Source organism: Callospermophilus lateralis, chromosome 10, assembly GCF_048772815.1.
Source record: "Callospermophilus lateralis isolate mCalLat2 chromosome 10, mCalLat2.hap1, whole genome shotgun sequence".
NCBI classification, from domain to species: Eukaryota; Metazoa; Chordata; class Mammalia; order Rodentia; family Sciuridae; genus Callospermophilus; species Callospermophilus lateralis.
In genome coordinates this window covers 61,947,192-61,970,175 of record NC_135314.1, presented here as the reverse complement: position 1 = coordinate 61,970,175, position 22,984 = coordinate 61,947,192, and the positions used below count along the sequence as shown (strand labels likewise).

At 35.9% G+C, this 22,984-nt stretch overlaps 1 protein-coding gene across 2 annotated transcripts in view; it reads right to left on the bottom strand.

The window, feature by feature from the left end:
• The window catches only part of Lsamp (limbic system associated membrane protein), a 591,787-nt gene that overhangs the window by 196,857 nt on the left and 371,946 nt on the right, over positions 1–22,984 (bottom strand). For both annotated transcript variants that reach the window (XM_076868338.2, XM_076868339.2), the window contains exon 3: positions 171–296. In XM_076868338.2, coding sequence (XP_076724453.2) covers positions 171–296 — 126 coding nt within the window. The remainder of the gene's footprint in view (positions 1–170; positions 297–22,984) is intronic.

Below are 22,984 nucleotides of genomic sequence, written 5' to 3'. Positions count from 1 at the left end.
TATGATTCTAAACTTATAGAAATGAACACCTTAGCAGATAACATAAGGACTGGAAATAAGACCTTGTTTTGATTTTCTTAGCGTTTTAATAACAAGATGCATGCTTGTCCTTCTTATCTAACAGAATATTAAATAGAATGTGGCATCTTGAAAACTGGAGGGTTGCTTACCGGTTGGTGTAAGGTGTCTCCAGGTGATAACAGGTTCAGGGCGGCCATTGGCCATACAGACCAGGGTCACATTGCTGCCCTCATTCACAGTGACATCCGAGGAGATGTTGGAGATCTTTGGTGGAACTGTAAAGACAAAATCAAATAGAATATTTAACTATGTCAATAAAACAGGCATGTGGCATTTTCTGTGTTACTGAAAAGGCAAATTTGAGCTTTAATTTCTTAATTTAAACTTATATGTTAAGTAGCCAGGGAACTTTTAAGATCCTTGTAGATGTGCTCATCAAGTCACCAAGAAGGTACTAAAGCTGTACTATAAGGTTGAGAATATCTCCCATTATGACCATCTGAATGCTGTAGAAAATACCCAGAGTCATACATTGAAAATGTTGTAGCTATTTTCTGATAAAAAATTATTTAAATATTAAAAGGTATATACATTTACATAAAATAACAATAATTTTTTTCTTAGCACTATTGCTTAAATGTATTACCTTATATATATATAACTAATATAGTCCAATTTCTCCTCCAAATGCCAAGGAGAATAAGCATTATTTAGTATAAGATTGCATCACTTTTTTTAGTAAAATGTGGTACTTATCACTTAGAAACAGAAGGAAGCCATGGGTTAATCAGTACATTAGAAATCTTGTAAATATTTTTTTAGAGTGTTAACAAACCACATTATATACTTTAGAACATAAAAATGAATTAATAAGGCATATGTCACAAACAAGTAGACACTGGAAAAAGTCTATACTACTACTATTCTTAATATTCCCATCACCTCTACTACTAACAATTTAGTGATAGGTAACTTTAATTAAACACTTACTATATTTAAACCCCTAGGTTCTGTACATGTATTATCTTAATAAATTCTTAAAATAAAGTCATGACATCCTATGAGGATTTTATTTACAGGAGGGGCACTGAGGCATAAATGAGATCTGGAGAAAAGCAGAACAGGAATTTGAATCCAGGCAGACTTTAGGACCCATCATGTTCTCAGGCACTTCCTGAATGAAACTCCATCTTCACAATCCAGGCCACCAGATGGCCGGAAATGACAGAAATTAGTTTTTGGTGATGTGAGAGATGAATCCCCAAGGGCAAACAGTACTGCTGTCTGATTCCTTCATTAGTGTTCAGGATGGCAACATTAGGTTCCACGTTGCTAGGCTTAAGTGGCATGTGAATTATTCACAAATTTCATCTCAGAGGTCATGTGCTGATTACAAATAGAAAGGTTTGTGGTTGGACTGTGATCCCCGCCCCCTTTTTCCCTTTTACTCAGTTGCTCACACTGTCCCTGAGAGAGCATGTTTCTGAGAGAAGACGAGAAAACATGAAGGGGTTCAATAATAAAAGAATCTTATTTTTTCCAACTCTTTGTGGCCTCTACGGACTCTGTATTCCTGACCAACAAGACATTTTTTGTTTAAAGAGGTAACTGCCCTGATAGCCATATGATCCCTGCAAATCCTTGAAGGGATATTGATGGTACTTGGGCAACTGACCAGTTCTGAATATCATTAGAAGGAAGTGAAAGGAAGACCCTCCTGCTTTTAGCATTCTTTTCAGTGTTTTTTTTTTTAATTAAAAACTTTTAATTCTCAAAATTCACAATTACAAAAATGAAATAAGCAAGACACAGACTGGGAAAAAATATTTACAACACAGTGTTATTTTTTAAGACCTCTGAGCAGAAAAGGATGACTCCAAATCAAACCCAATGGTAGAATATTCCCATTATATAACAACCTCTATTTATAGAGTCTCCATTCCTTCTTTTGGCTATTGGGGTTAAGGATCCTTTTTTTATATATATATATTGATACATTGACTTGAAACATATTTTGCAGACATTTATAATGGGGATCTGAAAGTTCATATCCATTTTTATAAGGAAGAAGATGATATTCATAACAGCTTGTCTAGGGTGATCCCTTCAAGAACTCTGACTAGACTTGTAATTCAGACTTCCTGAGTGTATATTTGTTCTATTGCTTAATAGTCACAGTTGCTAATATCCACCTGAGTGAGCCAGTGTTCTGGAAATCTCCAAATCAACTGCAATAAAATATAAATCATTGATAATGTTCAAAGACTAAGGTTAAACATCTTAGGTGCCTTCTTTAGTAACCTAAAATTTGTAACAAGAAGCTATATAGTGATTATAAGAGCCCATGTTATTTAACAGTAATCACTGAATTGCACCAAAGATACAGTATAAAGAGAAAATATAGCTGTTTTCTAATCAAAAGGGGGTTCCAAATCCCTAACAAAAAAACATGCAAATTTATACAACAGAAAAAAGTCTATACTTGACAGAATTATTCCCAGAGAATTCTTCTTTATTTTAAAATTTACTGTTACCTCTTTTTTTTAATCAAAGAAATATGAACTAAGGACTTTGCATGGACATGTCAAGCTAGTTAAGCTACTTGCTCAGTCTTACATAGACAGGTACTAGTAAAATTGGACCTGAAATTTAGAATAATTGATGGCAGGGTTATTTTTAACTATATTGTTTCCTCTTAACTGAGATCACTATACTGAGTCCTGAATCTCAGAGATTGGAGAGGCAGCAGATGTTTGTGTTGAACAATTAGAAATGTAATCACATTGTCTCTTTGTATCCCTCTTGTCTCTGGGTCACTTCCATGGGTCTCACTTCTTCATTATTTTGTACTGACTTCTTCCCATAAGCATTCATATGTAGTCTTTTTACTCTCAAAATAGATCTCTCTCCAACTCCACACCAACATTCAACCTCTCTTTCCAAATTTCATGAAGGAATTGTTCTGAACCACATCTTCAACTCCCATTAACACTTTAATCTCCAATAATGTGGATTCTCTCTTAATGCTTCAAAGAGACTGCTCTAAAGAAGTTTACAAGTAGCCATATTGTTTCTAGGTCCATGGGCAATTTTTGTCTTTTTCCTAATTTTTTTTAAGTATTTAACTCTGTTGATCATAACCTCTTTCTTACAGTTCTTTCTTTTCTTGTTTTCTAGGACACCAAACTCAACTGCTTTTCCACTACCCTTCTGGTCAGTCTTCCCAATTTAACTGTTGGGCTTATCTTATCCCTTTTCCTTAAATATCTGTATATCCTCTTTCTTCATGTCAGTCTACATATTCATCGAGTGATCTTACCTACTTTAGAGCTTCAAACTAGTCACATCAAGATGACTTCTAAATAAGTATTTTCAACCCAGATTTTTCTTATAATCTTTATCCCTATATTTCCAAGTGACTAGTCTATACCTACATCACATGCCTCACAGATACTGAGTATCATCATCTATATTCCCATAAAACACTTGAGTTATTTTCTTAGTGAATGGTAACATTATGCACAGATTTACCCAAACAACAAACAACAACAACAACCCTGACTGCCCTCTCTCATTGCCCACACATAAAGATTAGTCCCCAAGTTCTGTGGTATATATGTCTTTTAAATATCTCTCAGATTCATCCGTTATTCCCAGTGCTTACTCCCACCATGCCATGTTTTAGACATCAGCATTTTTTCATTCATCCCTTTGTTCTTTTTGTCTTTCTTCCTTCTTTTGCCTGAATTATTGCAAAGAATGAAAATGCTTTTCTTTTTCTCTAGCCTTCCTTTTCTCTTGTTCACCACCAGACACTCACCACACTACAATCAAGTGTTTTTCCTGAGTTATAAATTTGAATATCTCTTGGTTTACCTCATTGCCTTTAAGATGAAATCCAAACTTCTTAGTATGGCTTAACAGGTCATTCATGGCTGACTCCTGCTTACCACTCTTCTTCCCTTCCCATTACATCATCCATATCTGAACTCAGACCAAATAGTTACTAGTTCTTGAAATGACCTACTCACTTATAACTGGCATTTGACATTCAGTTTTGCCTATATGGAGTATACTTCTTTCAACTCTTCATGTGGGTATCCCCTTTCCCCACCCAGCTTTCAGTTAGTCAGCTGATCTTCTTACTTTCCTGTCACTCCACACCACCCAACATGACATGAGGACCAAGGTGCTGTGGAATGTGTTCTCACTTTGGATCCTGTAGTTCTCCACCACCACACTGAATCATAACTGCGGTCCTACTTACTTGTGCCCTTTACTGAAGTTCAAGAGACAGAAGGAAGGGTCTCTGTTTTCCAAATGACTGAATCTTAAGAGAATGTAGTGCTTGGAATATGGTAGATGTTCAAAAAGCATTTGAAAAATTCTAATCCCCATGTATAACTAAAAAGAACAAACAAAAAGAAAAAAAAGTAGCAAAAGGAAAGGATTTTTCACAGCAAAGAAAAAAATCAAGAACATGAACAAAGACCCTACAGAATGGGAGAAAATCTTTGCCCATGTTTGGATTGGGTTATTTATTTTTCTAGTGTTCCTCAAATAAGGCATTAATTTCCAGGATATACAAAGAACTCAAAAAACTTAACACCAGAAAAATAAATAACCCAATCCAAACATGGGCAAAGGAACTGAATAGACACTTCACAGAAGAAGAAATATGAATGGTCAAAAAATAGATGAAAAAATGTCCAACATTTCTAGCAAATAGAGAAATGCAAATTAAAACTACACTGAGATTCCAACTTACTCCAGTCAGAATAGCAATTATCTAGAATACAAGTAACAATACATGTTGGTCAGAATGTAGGGAAAAAGCTACACTCATACATTGCTGGTGGGACTGCAAATTGTTGCAACCACTCTGGAGAGCCATATGGAGATTCCCTAGGAACCTTGGAATGGAACCACCATTTGACCCAGTTATCCCATTTTTCCATCTATACCCAAAGGATTTAAAAATAGCATACTATAGCGACACAGACCAATCAATGTTTATAGCAGCTTAACTCATAATAGTCAAGCTATGGAAACAACCTAGGTGTTCTGAAATGAATGAATGGGTAAATAAAATATATGTATACACAGTGAAATATTACTCATTCTAATAAGAATGAAATAATGGCATTTTCAGGCAAATGGATGGAACTAAAGAATATCATGTTAAGTGAAACAAGCCAATCCCTAAAAACTAAAGGCCGAATGTTCTCTCTGATTTATGGATACTAACCCAAAACAAGTGAGGTTGGGGAGGGGAATAATAGAAATCCATTGGATTAGACTAAGGGAAATGAAAGGAAGGGAGGGTCAGGGGAATAGGAAAGAAAGTAAAATTAATTGGTTATAACTTTCCTAGCTTTGTATTTGAATACACAACCAAGGTAACACTACATCATGTATAACCACAAGAGTCGGATACTAAATTGAATAAGTAATACTCTATGTATGTATACTTTGCTAAAATACATTCTACTGTCATGTATAACTAAAAGAACAAATAAAAATTTAAAAATGTAATGGCAATATAACTATTTACAATGAAAGTATATGTCAGTTGATGAATGTACTCTAAAATATCTACTGCTTCTCAATTCTATAAAAATTAAATGGAAGAAAAATATTTATGGAGAATAGCCTGAAGGTTATGAAGTTTATGAACACATTAAGTAACTATAGAATCTATTTTTGGAATAAATCACAGTTGGTAAATTCAAAAAACAGAGGAAAAAGAAAAATCCCAATCCCACCCCTCCTTCCCTGCACTGAAGATATCTCATTGAATTGTCAAAAAAGTATAAACTTTCTTTATGCTCTATAAAATCCAGTTTTTATCAATATTTCTTTAGCTAACTCTCTAGTCATATATTTAACTATCAATTTCTTTGACTTAATAAAAAAAATAAACCATGGGGCCGAGATAAGTTTATATATTTCAGGCACATATGAAGCATGAAGTATTCGATGTCTAACTTCCTTAATGACAGATTTTTTTTAAAAAAATTTTTAACTAGTTATTTCCTTTTCTATGAGGAGCCATATCTGGATAGAGATAACTTCTTTATTCTAGTGGTTTACTAGTCCCTTCCTACTAGTTAGGAAATCATGATATTCAAATTTAAAACATCACTGGTAATATCAAGGTGACAATTTAAAAGTTTCCTCCTATCACTTCCTAAAATCTTTACAGAAAGTCTGGAAAGCAGAGGTTGTTGTTGTTGTTATAATTACCACTGCCGCTGCTGCTGCTACTACTACTACCACCATTTTACATATGTGGTCAGAGAGGACAGAATGGGTAAAAATCACATTGCAAATTAGAGCTAAGGTGAAAACCTATACTTTGTATATTTCCCAAATTTGTTCTTTCTTTGTACCCCATTCATTTCTGCAAGAGTGACACAAATAGTATTTTTTCACTTTATGTAATTCTTAGCAAGAATAAATACCTAGAAAGTTACTATTTAATGTGATAATCTTATATGTATCAACAAATATAAATTGTTTTTCAGAATCACTGTAATATTGATTTATGCTCCATTCTCAGGTTATCCTAATATTTTGAGTACTTTTTCTTTCTGGGCTATCTCTTATAACTCTTATTAATAGGATGTTAGTATGATTTATAATATTTTCCTACATGCAATGTCATGAATCATTTTTTAATGTTTTCAACCTATTGGGTTTCAGTGATCTCTCCAATTTGTCTGGATGATTTTGTTTCCCTTAGTGACTAATAAGTGCTACTTACACTTAATGGAATTGACCTTTGATTGTAATGTTGCAATTTTTCCAATTTGTTCTTTGGCTTTTAAATTTTGGGGGGATTGTTTTTCTTTTGCAAAAGTTTAAACCTTCCTTGTTGTTATATCTATTAATCTTTCTTTGTGTTTTCTTCTGTTGCTTTTGTGCATAGATATATACCTTTCTAACATACGAATAGATTAATACTTATCTCTATTTTTTCTTTTTCTTTGACTTCTTTTATATTGAACTCTTCAAATCACATGAAATTTATTTGTGTATGAGAGATAATCAGACCCCCCGCCAAAAATTATTAAGGCAATTTCCTCAATACCATTTGTTGAATAATTTGAAATACATACAATATCTTGATTTTCAAAAACCACCCTATAATGTGCTACCAACTAGCCAGCGGATTATTTCTGGGAAACCATAAAAAATTAACATGCCAATTAGTTTAAAAATTAATCTTTTTAATTTTTAAGTGATAGTCTGCCATTGAAATGCATACAAATTCTGTGTTAAAGAAATTTGCATTTTCCTTAATTGAGTATGAATTTAATGGTGGTTTCTTAAATAATGCTATATTCAAGGTGAACTTAAATGCATGAATTCCTTCAGCTGTGCAATGAACCAGTCTTAACTAAGATTCTGCCACAGACTGGCTCTGCCACCCGTATTTTCACTTCCCTCTTCGTTTTGTAATTATATTTACCAATCCTGTACCATATTTCCAGGGTTTGTCTTGAGTTTGGGGGAGCCAGATCTGTGTTATATGTTTGCACTGTTCAACTCACTCCTTCTTTTTGTTAAAGATTAAATATCTCTTACCTATGACAAGAGGTAGAAATGTAGGCAGAGTCAAGGACAAAAATAAAGTATATACCTATTGTTATACTACCCAGAAGAGATGCTATTTCTTCTGGCAAAACACTTTTCCCACAGCCATTGGTTTATTGGGACTGTCAATCAAGTGACCCACTCTCCCTTTGCCAAGGGCTGGATGCATGGCCTAAGCTAGCCTGTTAAGTATCTCCTCCTCTGTAAAATGGTTTTTATTAGGAATGACTTGAGAGACATTGAAACAGATTCAACCTGTAGAAGACTGTACTAATTGTCCCAATTCTGTGCTCCTCCCTGGATCCTCATCCTTTGTCATGCCTATGCCCTCCTGCAGTGGGTGGCACATACTTCTCCATATGTGGATCATGTAACTTGCTTTCATTAACAAGTGAGCATGTGGAATTGAAGAAGTTTTGAAAAGTGCTGGCACAACTGGATTCACTTACTCTTGTACCTCTGCAATTGCCATGAGAAGAACATGCTTAACTTAACCTCTTGGTGCAGGAGGAGGAAAGGAGATTGCTAGATAAAATATAAGGTACATAGTTAAATATAATGAATATTCTTTCTTAATATAGGTATGTTCCAACTATTGTATGAATATTAGGAAAAGGAGTGAATATGCTCTTTAATATAGGTATGTTTCAACTATTGTGTGGGACATGATGACACTGAAATATTTGTTGATTATCTGGAACTCAAATTTAATGGGGCATATTATTTAGTAAATCTGATGACCACAGGAGCAGAGTCACTGCCAGTGAGATTGAGCCTAGATCATTTGACTTTCACACTTAGGAGAAATAAAGAACAACTATGATATTTATGCTTCTAAATTTGAGACATTTGTTCAGCATCAATAATTAGTAATATACATCATGAAATGGCAACCACCTGAAAGTGGTTCACTTTACTAAATTCTATAAATTGGATCTCTAGAGGTGCATGGCTTCTGTGATTCCCAAAGAAAGATTTTTTCTGTTTTTACTTTGATTCTATAAATTCTCCCATATTCTGTCAGTGAATCACTAATTTTTCCCATCCAATTAGCCAATCAATTTTTGTTGCTTAAACCAAAGAATTTTAATTGTGACAAATTGGGAAAGAGTCATTAAGGGAAAATGACAACTTTCCTTTGAAGGAAAACGTAGACATCACTGTTTAGGTACCCCTTTGGCTTCCAATGACTAATTTAGTTGCTTGTTTATCATTGGTTCTTCTCTATCAGTACATGTTGCTTTAAAAATAATACTAGGCCTGCAAAACCATCTAATCCCAGCTGTGTATGGTTTAGTGCCTTTATCCTAGGTTCCTATCCTACTAACCAATAGAAGGAAACCAATAGGAAAGAAAAGTGGTCAGTTGGCTCCTTTCCCTAACCTTCAATAATTAGCAGCTATTGAATTTAATTCAAAATGCCATCTCTAATGGAACAAATTAGCAACAATTTGGTCCCATTAGTTATTGTTCTTTCAAATTTGGGATAAGGTACTTCTATTACTGTATGTGTGTGTGGTGACAGTAGGATGTTAAAAAACACTATTAGCTCCATAATATCTAACTTTCTCTTTGGTATAATGAAAGAAGCTTGAACCCTGTCATTTGCACATGTAACAGGCTTTGGAACAGTATGGCAAGTCTACATAAGGATTGGATTCAGAACTCCACAGGATGTTTCTTAAACAGTGTTTGACTTTAATAATCATGATCCTAGAATTCAACACTAAATAAAATATATAGTATAACACATAAATGCCATCTTGTGAAACATAAAACATCCATCCAGTCTGACATTTTACTTCTGAAAATGCCCCCAAAACATGTTTTTGCTGTGTGGTTTGAGAATTTCCAAGGATGGTTGATAGGATTGAAAAAGGTAGCAGGAGTGCTACACTAGATTGAGTACTGGGAATTTTGATTCTGCCCTTCCACTATCTTACAATGTAACAGAATGTTCTATGATATTTGTTTTTGAATCTCCATGATCAGGTATATTGTAAGTGCTTAACTGATTTGAAATGAGCAAATTGATAACCAGTTATTTAAATCTCTCTGAATCTCAGTTTTCTCATCTGGAAATTGGAGGTAATGTACAAAGTTTATATTAGGCAATATTACAGGATTGATATTAGGACCAAATAAAATAATGCATGTGAACTTCATCTGTAAATTCTATGAGATTCTACAAATGCAGCTATTAGATATCACATGTTAAAATTAGCTAATAAACCAGTGTTGGCTAAGCCCTTCATAACAGGATAAAATGTTTTATGCATTTCTATGCTAATGGCATTCTAGTTATATTTTTGCAGACCCTATTATTGCCAAGAGGTGTAAGTAATTACTTTAATTCATAATTAATGATTAGTACTGGCATTAACAATGAGTTATCCCCAAAATAAGTATTGAATTCTTTTCTACTAATGGGTAGAACTATGCGAATATGTTCAGCCCTTTAGTCAACATTTATACATTTTATAACTATAATTTTAAAAAGACACAAAGATTTGAAAGTGTACAGCCATGAGTGAAATAATTTTCACCACAATTTTTAGAAACAATTGACTCCTGGGCTCCAAGAAATAGTTCTTTCTACAAAAATTGGTCATCATTACACAGTTATAGTAAAAGTATCAGTAAAATATAGGTTTTCTTTAATTTGTTGTTTTTGTACACAGATGTTGTCAGGTGTTTCATGGTTGTAATTTGAGTGTTTGAAGCTTTAGACCTTGTGGTAGAATTAAACAACGAGCAGTGATCATTTCTTTTCCACTAGTACTAGTTTTCACTACTATGAGGATCCATTTATAAACAAGAAGCATCAGCACCTGAAGTCAATATTTAAATCACGTTCTGTGGGAACATGATCCCATTTAGATATAAATATCATGGTGAGTAGGGAAGTATGGAAACTATAGGTTCCTTGGGTGTCAGGTGAGGTTGAGGTTAGAAAAAACTCATTATATGTGTCAGTTACTCAAATTTCTCTTCCAGGAATGATTATAAATGCCTTGCTTGTGCATGCATTAAAGATGAACCAAATAAGGTAATAAGGATAATATGCTAATTATTTGGAAGAGATAAAATGTATGTATAAATCAAAGTGATGCTAGGTGCCTTGTGTATGATAATGTTGTAAATGCAAGGATATTGGAATGGGTAAGCTCATACAAATGACCAATTAAAACATTGCATTGTCAAAAAAGTAGTCACCTTCTTCTAGTCCTGTTTTAATCAGACAGGCAACATTTCTGACCGGTATATGCAACTAAAGTTCATGCCTAAAGCTTTTTACCATAGTGCTCTAAGATGTAACCAACATTTTACTGTGCTGGACAAAGGTCTAAGGTGGGCAAGTCATACTCTTTGGGGCTTTTGAGCCCTACCTAATCACATTCTCAAGTGGCCCTCTGAGTACTGTTCCAGAACACCAGCTTTACAACACAATGGCCCCTAGAAACTCATCAGGACAACAGCAACCATCAAAAAGGAGGGTCAATTTGGGTTCAACAGCTCTAACCTTGGTAATCAAGGGACAGAAAAACATTATGCAGCTCACTTATATACCGCTCAGTATTGGATACATTCTTATGGTGATATATGTGTGGCATGGGTATTTAAAAAGAGTCCCTTTGTCTAGCTAAAGAGAAGGTTTATTAAGTTATAATTTTTCTATTTTTATTAAATGTTCAGAATCACTTCAAATGTAAGTGTGTGGGTTATTTTAGAAAGAGGACAAATTATCCAAACACCAGGATGTGCATTCATGCCAGCTGAGGGTGTCCTTTAGTGCTGCTTCAGCAATAGGTACACTCTGTGGGATGTCAAGAGACTGTTCCTGAAGATGGGTCATTGCCTTGCTAAATAAGTGCAAATGGAGTCATTCTGACTCTGCTCATTGAGACTGCAGCCCTGGAGCAAGTCAGCAGCTTCTTAGAGATCTCATATTCCCAGACCCCTATTCCAGCTGTCTGGATATTTGTTTTTGCTAATCTGGTTAAGCTTCCAGATGCTGATTTAACCAAGAGGTGGGCCGAATGGAACTGCTCTCTTCCCTTTACAAAACATCTTCTCATTTCTTGTACTTGCAGAACAGGCTTTAGCTACTGTCCAACCAGAGCAGATGGTTTTATTTGGCAGGAACAGGGGTATTGAGCAGAGGGAGGTTCAAAAATATTAGGTTACCTTGGGTAGGTGGCAAAATAGCAACTGGATGAATTCCAAGGTCTGAAAGTGGAACCCTAAGAATTCATCAGAGAAAAGAGAAATGTGTCTTTCTCTTGTTTGCATTATAAAAGATGTATTTCTCTGTATTAAAGGCAGTTGTTTAGTATAATTCTTAGACTAGATGAAAATTCAAGTGGTATTTCTGGCATCTACTAAAAAACCCTACTTACTCTAGGACAAACCTGCAAAATTTAGTTCAAAACCATGACATACCCTTAAAGGCTATAAAATATTTGGTGAGCAAACAAAATATTTTTTCTGTTCCATTAATTCTTTTAAAAAATTGAATATATGAAAATAGTGTTCATACCATATGGATGAATACCTAAGTTATGAGGAGAATATTATGAATGAGAAGGCTTAAATCAAAATCAGAGACTTGAAATCAAAGAGAAAAGAACTGTGAGAAAATAGAAAACAGAAGTATAAGGATTCAAAGAGAGTACTAATATCTACTCTATTATACTTAAGGATTATACAAAAAAATATGTTTTTTTCCTTTCCTTTTCTTCTTCTTCTTCTTCTTTTTTTTTTTTTTTTTTTTTTTTTTAGTTTTTAGTTTTTATAACAGTAAAGGGCCTGTGCTACTCTTGGGGAGAGGTAAGGAGGGGTGAAACAATGACAATTGTTTTAGATCTGCCACTTTTATTATCTCAGCACAAGTGCCAGTATGAAGTTATCATGAGAATAATAATAGTCACTCTAACATTTTCAAAATGCTTACCTTTCATCCCATTTCTTTATTTTATTCTGGGAACCAGAAATATGTAGGATAACCGTTGTGCTTGTAAGAACCCCTTAACTTAATGATTTCATGCCCACATTACTCGCCTAAATTCTATTTTTCTAGTTGCTTAAGGCAGATAGTGTACTTTGCATGCAGGGGAGGAGGTGGATTCTAACAGAAACCAACCAGGGTGAACTAAAGCATGCCTAGAATACAATGAAAATAATAAAAGTTGTTTCCTGCCACTGTTCGAGGGCCAGAAGATAGAATATTTAGACAAAAAAATGGGATTGACAGGAGGTTTTTAGAATTTCTTTCTTTGCAGTGCCCCTGTTCAAAGCTTACCATGAACCATTCTGAATAGAATATGGAACATTCACATAATTTCCTTCTAAACAAATAGGGTTATTATTATGAATTAATTAATACATTCATGCCAATTATAATTTTTCCAAAATTACACATAATGGTAGAAAACGGAGTAGTTATTACAAAGGTTAAATGTAGCTAGGGGAGAGAGAACACTTTCTGCAATTTTAAATAGGTTTGAAAATTCCAGAGAGGTAGACAGGTTGGTTGGGCAGGATTTGGGGTGAGTGAGGAATCAAAAATAAAACTTTGAATGGATGAGCAGGAGTTAGATTTATTCTTCTTATTTTTGCTTGCCCTCTTTTGGAGAGGCAAACGAGAATTAAGGATTGAAAAAAGACACAAATAAGTAGAAAGTCAAAATAAATAATAATAATGTTAATAATAATAATAATAATAATGTATGTTAGGTGGCATAATATTATATGGTTTACAGAACACTGGGGCGTGTCTTGTCTTATTTGGTCCCTACGTGTCCCTGTGTGATAGCTGAGTCAGGTATTACTGTCACCCTCTCTTGACCACTCATTGTTTGGGTAACTGAGGCTCAGAAAGATTTATTTCTTGGCTAATGTCACAGAGTTAAAGAGTGAACGTACTGAGTTTACAGCCAGTTCTTCTTGTTGTGTCTAGAAGGCTAGGATATTTCACAGGCTGACATGTGAGATGCCAAGATAACCAGGGCAAAGCCAGAAATAGGAAAATCTGGGTGGGTGAGGTAAAAATGCTGCTGAGTATGTAGAGGATATGGGAGTTTGATTTATTGAAGTAAGGTTTTTCTGCAATATTCAATTATAATATTATGGGGAATAACTGGCTTTTTGGTTTTGAGTATTTTTCTAAAAATATGGTGATAATATTCATATCTATAACCCGAAGAACATGAACAGTTCTCCTATGGTAACTAGATCCATCTCTGCAAGTCTGTTTCCTGCCTTTCATGTGTTCTTTCCCTCAGTTGGGCCATCAGGATGTGGGATTTCTCTTTCTCCCTCCTCTTGTTGAAACTCACAAGGGGGAACACGGCAGTATTGGTGAGTAGGGATATTCCATTTCTGCTTCCATAAATGAATCCCAAATGGGGCAAATCTCTCATTAATCTTGAGCTAAATGTGAAGTTAGACATAGAGGGACTTCAGGTCCCACCTGTTTGTTTAGAGCCCTAGGCATGTTATGGAGAAAATGTCAAGGATTTCTCTTCTCTTGCTTCTGCACCCTGCCGTGATGTTTTATTCAAACCTCCGTGTCCTAAGGAAACAAACACTGCCTATCAAAATCTTGCCCACCTGGCTCCCGGTCTCACACATAAACATGCACAACACCTGTGTGTAGGAGAGCTGATCAATTCTCAGGAAAAGCAGTCTCTTGATAACTCGCTGTGGGGGCCAGAGCACTCGAGCCAATGATTTCTGGGGCAGCGGTGACTGTGTTTGTATCCATCTCACAATGCTGGTGCTTATACAACACGATGTGTTCACTGACCCTTCCAGCAAGAGAGAGTTTTAACTACCACTGGAACTCTGGGCTCATATGGGAAAAAACCTGACTGCTGAGAAAATAAATCTGGGTGTGTTGGGGGTGGGGGAGCAGGAGTTGATACAAATGCCCCCATGGAGAACAGTTCGGAATCAGCAGCTCCTCCACTACGGGAGCAAGAAGAAATTTCTCTTGCTAGGCTGTTTCTACTCTGTATTTAGTATCACCCTGGTGGCCAGCAGGGATTGCAGCCTCTCCACAGGCAGAGACTACAAGTCTACCGAATGTGCATTCAAAATTCCCTGGAAACTGAGCCTTAGAGGGGGAAAGGGAGATGCTTCCACAGTCTGTTCATTAACCTGCCACAGCCACATGAGGCAGGGTGCAGAGCAGGATTCAAGACGCAGAGTGACAGTGGTCATGCAATTGTACATATGTTGGCATAGTTTGTCCTTTTGTCTCCCTGGTTCAACTGACTAAGGTACCTGACAAGAAGTCTCCTTTGTTCTCAGTAAGTCACAAACTCCATGAGACAAAGACATATACTGCTGCAGGGAGCAGGATTCCTGTTTTTATAGGTAACAAGCAGCTCCAGATGGACTGAACCAGACCTGATGGCTACCCAAGAGTATTCTTGATTTGAAGCTCACATCTCTCAATCTGTCACTCTACTTACCCTCCCTTGGGTTTTGGGTAAGTCATTTAACCTGACCTCTGGAGAAGAACTTGGCCATGGGAGACTTGGGCCATTGAGAGCATTTCATTTCCATGAGTCAGACTTCCACATACCTGTCACTCTAGCATGAAAGCAGTGCCTAGCTTGACATGGCTTCTCATTAACGGTGTGATAAGGGAGTGAAGGAAAAACGTACTGAATCTCCAGTACCCTCGGTAAAATTACATGGAAACAGTAGTCAGGGCCACTCATGATGACTTTGCTCTCTTGGCCTTTTGCTAATGCCTTCTTCCATTAATTATACAGTCATTTAAATCTCCTAACAGTAAAATACCCCAAGTGGCTCAACTTCAAACTACAGATTTCTAGCTGTTTGCCCTTACTCTAATGATTAGAGGCTGTGGGAGAAGAAAATATCAGCCTCTTTCCATATCATGCAAATCAAATATATGCCCAGAGTAGACAAGTTTTAAATTTCAAAGAAAAGCTTTTCCAACATAGTTAGCCTGTACACACTGTTATGAAAGAAAAGGAAAAGAATGCAAAACATCACCGCTCCATTAAACTTTTCATAAAACTATACAATATATTAGGTTCTACCTTCTCTGGCCCCTCTGAGAGCTTTGGGAGTCAGATCAGGTTTCAGCTATAAGCCAGCTGGTGCCATCCATTTAGGAAAACAGCAATGTAAGTGAGCAAGATTCTAATCACTAAGTCTAATTACAAAGTAGAGTAAATTATTATAAATGTTTTTTAAAGTGTCTTAAAACACTGTAAAAAAGAAAAATTAACAACCAAACAGAAATACACTATGCTGATAACATTATTTGGGATTAAGACATTCACGTGTGCAATGTTAGGTTATGTCTATCCCTGACACCTGAATCCAGCATTTGCACACTAAAAACTTTACAACCTTTCTCTTTTATTTAATCAGATGCTAAATGGTTTGACTCAGACACCTTAGTTTATAGGTCCTCATGGGACTAAGAGAACATTTTACTTAACACTAGACTGAGAGTAACGTCAGATTGCTACAGTAAAATGGTAACAGACAGGGAAGGAATAGGGGATGAGAAAATGAAAAATATGACCCTTTATTTGGATGTGTTTCTATTTAACATCCTTCATTAAAATATTTCAAATGCTTTACATTCTCCAGATCAATGAAGAAAATGAAGACAAATACATTAACATTTAATCCTTGACTTCCAAACTAGCTATCTGCCCTGACATTTCTGAAATTAGTCCTGTTTATACTCTGTCAGGGAATTGTGGGCCTCATCCTTTAGTCTGTCTGCTTCCTGGAGGGATGAATGTGTGCACTCTTAACTTTCAGTGCACTTCAGAATGGCATTCTGAATTTATGATTATGTCCTTGGGGGTTATGGGAAAGGTTCTTAGTGTTCACCAAGTATCCATGTGAATCACTATATTTCCCAGTCTCTTGAGGGTAAGTTTAGAACCATGTAACTCTCTGCTCTGTCCAAGAAAATGTTGGGGAAAGTGAGGTCAGTCTTATACATACCTATCCCTTAAAAACCAAAACCAACAATAAACAGAAAAAAAAAAGTGCATTGCTCAGCCCTGTGTTACCTTATCATGAAATAATGGTGGATATGTGACCAGATGGCATAAATGCTATGTCACCCAGGGCTCTTTGACCAGGACTGGACATCATGAGCCAGGAGAGCTAGGCAGTGCCAACTGGGCAGCCAATATTAATTACTCTAATCAACAAACATCATTAAAAGATCAAACTATACAACCTTTATTTAGAAATGCACATTGGAAATGGGATTTGATGTCCTCTCAATGTCCTTCATATTTCATGATATTTGAATAAAAACTTTCTTCTCCATTTAATGGAGACTTTGATTGGTAGTTGTTAATGACTACAATAATTCATCTTCCAGTCTATTCACCTGTTTCTTTTTAATTTTCTGATGAAGTGAAGCTTCTTACCTGACATCTGCCATCATCTATAAGGGGCACAGGAACTTTTCTGCTCTGTGATACTGAAACCACAGTGCAGAATCAGACATTGAGTCTTCGCCTAATGCTGTGTCTCACTTTTGACTTTCTTTACCACCTGTTAGAAGTTTCCTATGTGTGCATGACTGGCCCTGACTATAAGCATTTGGTGGTAAGAAACTGGAAGTGCTTCCTTTCAGATCCTTGATCTGTAAGTCACATATCCTAGAAATTTGGTATTCTCAAGTTTGATTTTCATAATTGTTAGGACTGAGATACATAATGTGGAAAAAATTACCCTGTAAAATCCAAGCAAAGATGTGTAAAAGAATACTGTTTGAATTAACAAAACAGCATTCCTTATCAAGGGAGTCACAACCTATATTCACAAATGTGGAGATCACGAAACTGTATCAGATATTTCTAGAAATTGTCTGAGGAAACATTCTACTAAACATGCTTATTTTGTAGTGTAGGTATTATAACCAAGTTTCTCTTCAATTGCATATGCTAGTAAATAGCACAGCTGCTGGAATAAATGAGCCCTAGGTTATATTTTTGGCTTTCCCTCTGTCTTGGTATCTTTTGAACCTGCAGGACTTCTTTTCCTCCCCCTAGATAGAAGAGGAAGATAATGCCTCAGGAATTATTTAGGGAAACTATGTTACATAATCAGTGCAAGGACTCAGGGACCACTGTATTTGTCTCTCTTACAGAAATACAAAATTACACTTTATCAGAACAAATACTGGTTTTCACATGGGTTGAGAACATCCTCAGCTTTCCCATAGTGAAATGGTTCTGTATTTGCATTCTGTAGGTCTCATTATTACACAATCACTTCTTCATAAGAAAAACATAAAGGGAGTTCACTGAGTATATTTCAAGTACAGGAGTTATTTTTAAGGTCAACCAGGGAGAAGTGCAGGATAATAGTGAATGGGACAGTCTGAAAATGTGTGGCTCTGAATAGAAAATAAGATCTGACCCACATAAGCACACAGAGTTATGCAACAGCAGCTCTATTCACTACACACAAGGCTTCAGGAGACCTAGATTTTGAGCCCCACACTTCCTGTGCCTCTTAGTAGGGCTCCTTTAGGCTAGGGAAATCTCTTCACACCTCAGTGGCTTTACCTTTAAAAAGATTTAAAATAACACACAACAATTTTTGTATTTTCCAGAGTGGATAAGAATATTAACTAAATCATTTAGGTAAAGTATATTTGGTTTATACACTTCAAATCGAGCAAAGTAACAACTCAGCGATATCTGAAAGCATTCCAGGGTGGGAGCCATCTCTTTCTGTATATATTTATAGTGAATAATGTAATGGCTAGACACTAGGCTTCAGAGCTGGGCTTCAATTCTGGTTCCTCAGTTTACTAATTTTAATCTTTCTCTGACTCAGTTTTCTCATCTGCTGAATGGGAAAATTAGCATATCTCACAGGGTTTTAAATATTAAATAAGATTATACACATGAAATATTCAACATAGTGCCTGGAATACAGGAAGTACTTAGAACAAATGTGGCTGATCTTTGAATATGCTAGTGCCACCTGATCAGAAAGGTGAGTTAAGTCATTTTTCTGGAACAAAAGAAGAAAAAATAAATAAATGAATGAACTAATGAAGACCAGAAGAGTTCTTTCTGGAAATATCCTTTTGGGAGGTAAAAGGTTAAAAAACCCCAGCAACTTCTATTTAATTCAGAACATCTCTGTAGCATAGCCTAAAGCATTTAAACAGTACTTATTTCTTCACCAGTGGAGTACCTGAAATGTTTTCTCTCTATATCTAACTCATTTGTTTTCAGGTGAGTTCAAGCCTGGATCCCCTTCTCTCAAGTATACACTACAGCTGCTTAGCACTTCCACTTATAATGAAAGGCTATTCATTTGGCAAGCCTACAAGTAAGAGGAGTGCAAGTCCAAAAGGCAAGGGATGGCAGATTAGAAATGTTGCTTAAATGCTTGTCATTTTCTCTGTACCTTAAGACTGAGATCGTTCTTCATACTGGGCAAGAGTTACTACAGTTGATTGGGAAATCACGGTTGAATAATTTCTCTTTTGTGCAATTAAAATACCAACCATAAGGCAGCATTAGAATATTTTGCATAACATTTACTTCAGGTTTTCATGAGACAGGAGGGAAAAAGCTACTTTTATGGAGTTCCAAGGTCTGTCTTTCTTCCCTGCCAGTGTTTGAAACAGCCTATATTTAAATGTATAGAGGTGTCTTCTGAGAACCACAGGCAAGGAGAATTGTAAGTCTGTAACTGGAAGCATCTTTTGGGGCTGAGAAATGTAAGCTATTGTGAAAGCTCAACAATACATGTTGAAATAATTAAATCTTTTGGAAATGATTGAACTGGATGTTTTCCTATAAGCAAATCTACATTTGTCACACCGAATTCTTTTTATGGAAACATGTTGTTTCTCCCTCCTGTTTAAGTAATTAAAAGTAGTCACCTGATGATCATTCATTATCAAACATTTTCGCACATAGAAAAAATGTTTGGGGGCTGAGACCTTTCTTACAAAATTCCATCCTTCAAAGGCAGCCTTCTTCCAAAAGCTATTATTCATTCTCAGAGAGTAGGTTTAAAAGCATTAATTCACACCTCAAAAACGTGTTCACAGCACAGAGATCCTCTCCCTTAGTGGCTAGGCTCCAGTGCTTGCGATTCACGGAGATGCCATGTACCATCTTGAAAAACTGGACCATTGCCAGTAGCACTAGGGTCCGGAGGAAGAGCTGTTGCTCCTTAGAACTTTGCTTCTCTTTTGAATATTATTGTCTCAATTTATTTTAATGCATAGTTAGAGAGAAGGAGGGAAAGCAGCACATATGGAGAAGTATCTATCTAACAGCTCTGCTGGTTTGAGCTTCACAAAAAGAGGCACAGGAAAACCTTTGAGAGTTTGGAGCCTGCTGTGTGAGAGAGATAAAAGTAGAAACGCCAAATTGGCTGCAATACGAATGGCAGGTACATTTGTTCACTGGAGGCAAGTTGGAAATTTCGTTTTCAATGACCAGCTTGCCTCTCTAAGGTTCACCTTACAAAGTTCTCCCTTTAGCCTTCAGCTTACAACACCAAGGCCCTGTCTCATCTTGAGTCTCATGCTTCAGGTAACAACTACTCTTACCCTGCTTCTTTTTGGAAAATTTGTCCTAGTCCTCTTCTCTACTTATTGGAAGTGGGATTTAGACTTAAAAGAAGTAAATGGAAAGTTTGTGGAACAGTGGAATGACATATCTAAAGACAAAAAAAAATCTGTGTTTCCTATGAATTATTTTTTCCTACCTATGTAAACACATGGAAGGGAGAGAAACTCTCAAGTAAAACACCTTGATTCTGACCTCACTCCAAGGTTTCTATAGATAGAAGAGAATTCAAAGTTTTTCTTTTTTTTTTTTTTTCTTCTACTGTCAGGATAAGAATTAAGAGATGCAGGTCAGGGGAGAAAAGTTCAGAATGGGAAGGCTGATGAGAGCAATTTGTCTTCATTGAAAGGAGATGGAGGGAGGTGATAGTTGTCTGACTCCCTGTCTCAGACAAGCAAGGAGAAATGACTGCTATCAAGATAAAGCTCATCTGGACAAAAAGAAAAAAAAAATCATTTCCCCTCTACATAAGAACCTGAATAACCTGTAGATGCACATGACTACATGATCTACCTGCTAAACCTTGTTTGTTTTTGTAATCTGCCATTTTTCTTCTTCTTTTATTGGGGTGGGAGTGGGGGGAGGTACTGAGGACTGAACCCAAGGGTGCTTAACCACTGAGCCACGCCCCAGTCCTTTTTAAAAATATATTTTATTTAGAGACAGGGTCTCCATAAGTTGCTTTAGGGCCTCACTAAGTTGCTGAGACTGGCTTTGGACTTGCGATCCTTCTGCCTCAGCCTCCTGAGCTACTGGGATTGCACCTTGCGCCACTGTGCTCAGGGTTTATTTTTATTCTCTTGGTTCCTCATCTCTGAATTCCATTATTATTAACTATGTTAGCAATTACACAAAAGATAATGATAACTCTTAGATCAAATAGTAATAATGCCCTTTTGAACATATTTGGTGTACATGGAATTAATCATAGAAGGATCTTCCATGATAACTTTATTTGGACTTTATAATGTGTCTAGAGTGTACTAGGTACATGTTTTGAAGCTCTATTCTAGTCAATAAAATGACAAATTGATCCAGGAAAATAATCAAAAGAAGTGTTTATAAAAAACTAATGATTTTTTAATTTCACAGTTCCTTGCTAATGAGCAACAATATATCAAATATGTCCGAGGTTAATTTGAAGATGGGCAAAACACATCTGATCTCAGAATAGTCTTTCCCCTCATAGGAAATCAAAGGCCCAGGGCTTAGGTAAATATAATCCATATTCAAAATATAGTCTTTTTGCAAATGAATGGCTAAGTTTTGAATGTCCCCCTCTTATGTCTGTTCTTAGAGTGGGAAAAAGATGGCAAAACTTAGGTGTTGCACTTTTAAAATGACAATTGATTATGCCATAGAGATTTGTACCATAAGGAAGAAGCAGGAGAAAAGGCAGTAGAAGCTAATGCTTGACACCAACCCCACACCTCTTGGTATTCTAGTTATGAAATGAAACATCATTTCATTTTAATTCAACCAAAAAAAAAAGCAAAGTCACGCAGATGTCATGGTGCCACAAAAATATATGAAAGTAAACTTTTGACTTTTAAGTGAATACCTAATCTGATAGAATGGACTATGTTCTTGACTGTCAGGTTATTTTCTCTGTGGCTATTGTACTTGGATTTACATAGAGGATGAATGCATGCTTGAAGTAATCTATGTTCCTTATTTACCTTTGTCTTAACATAGACCTCAGCACCCTGCTATAGCAGAACCAATGTTTTCTATCTTATATAATTAATTTAGATTGAAGTTAACTGCACATTAAGTTTATGTGATGAACAAGACTTTTAGTGCCTGAAAATTTCACCTACTATTCTGAAGTATTTATGACTCTATGAAAGATTAATATTACTTATTCTTAGGTCCCCACTCTGATAACAATACATAACACTGCTTTGTAAATATTAATTTATTTAATCTTATTTACTTCTTTAGGAGATAGGTACCATTCATATTCCCATTATATAGATGATTATATAGCCTGTGTTAGAATTCTAGGTCGGCTGTCTATTTTCCTATCAGAATATGCTAGTCTACTAATAAGCAGGTCTGAATCAGCTAACCTTGCTGCATGCTCTCTTTTCTTCTTACCATTCTGTATGTGTCTCTCACCAACATGCATGCTTGGTAGCAAAGGATGACCTTGCAGAACAAAGATAATAATCTTTAACTTGAATTTGCATAAATACCAATGTCCTCCCACTATAAATTATAGAAAAGTTAGGCACCAATACCTTTTATTCCCTTAATTTATCCCTGACCTTATTGTAAATTTTATACATGTCTACATAAATTCCTCCTGCAGTACTTCTCAACCTTGGCTCTTTTTGACATTTTTGTACTGAATAATTCTTTGTATTGAGAATTGTCCTATGTATTTACATGATGTTAACCAAAATCACTGTCCTCTGTTCATTGGATAGTGGTAGAATCCCCACAGATGGGACAACCAAAATCTTTCCAGACTTGCCAAATGTCTCTGGGGGACAAAACTTTGCCTGTGTGAGAGTCACTGCTGTAGTGCTGGACAGTCTAAGGAAGGATATGCTGATCTACCAAGGCTACTGGTAAATGGAGATGGTGTGACCTGTCTTTCTCAAAGGTAATGACAATTTGTACAATAGAGCTCTTTGTCCTAAAATCTAATTACTCATTTGTCTCTGGTCCAATTGTAAAATTAACTATGGAATCAGGTTTTTAACAGCTGTAAGAATAATATTGAATTCATTCCT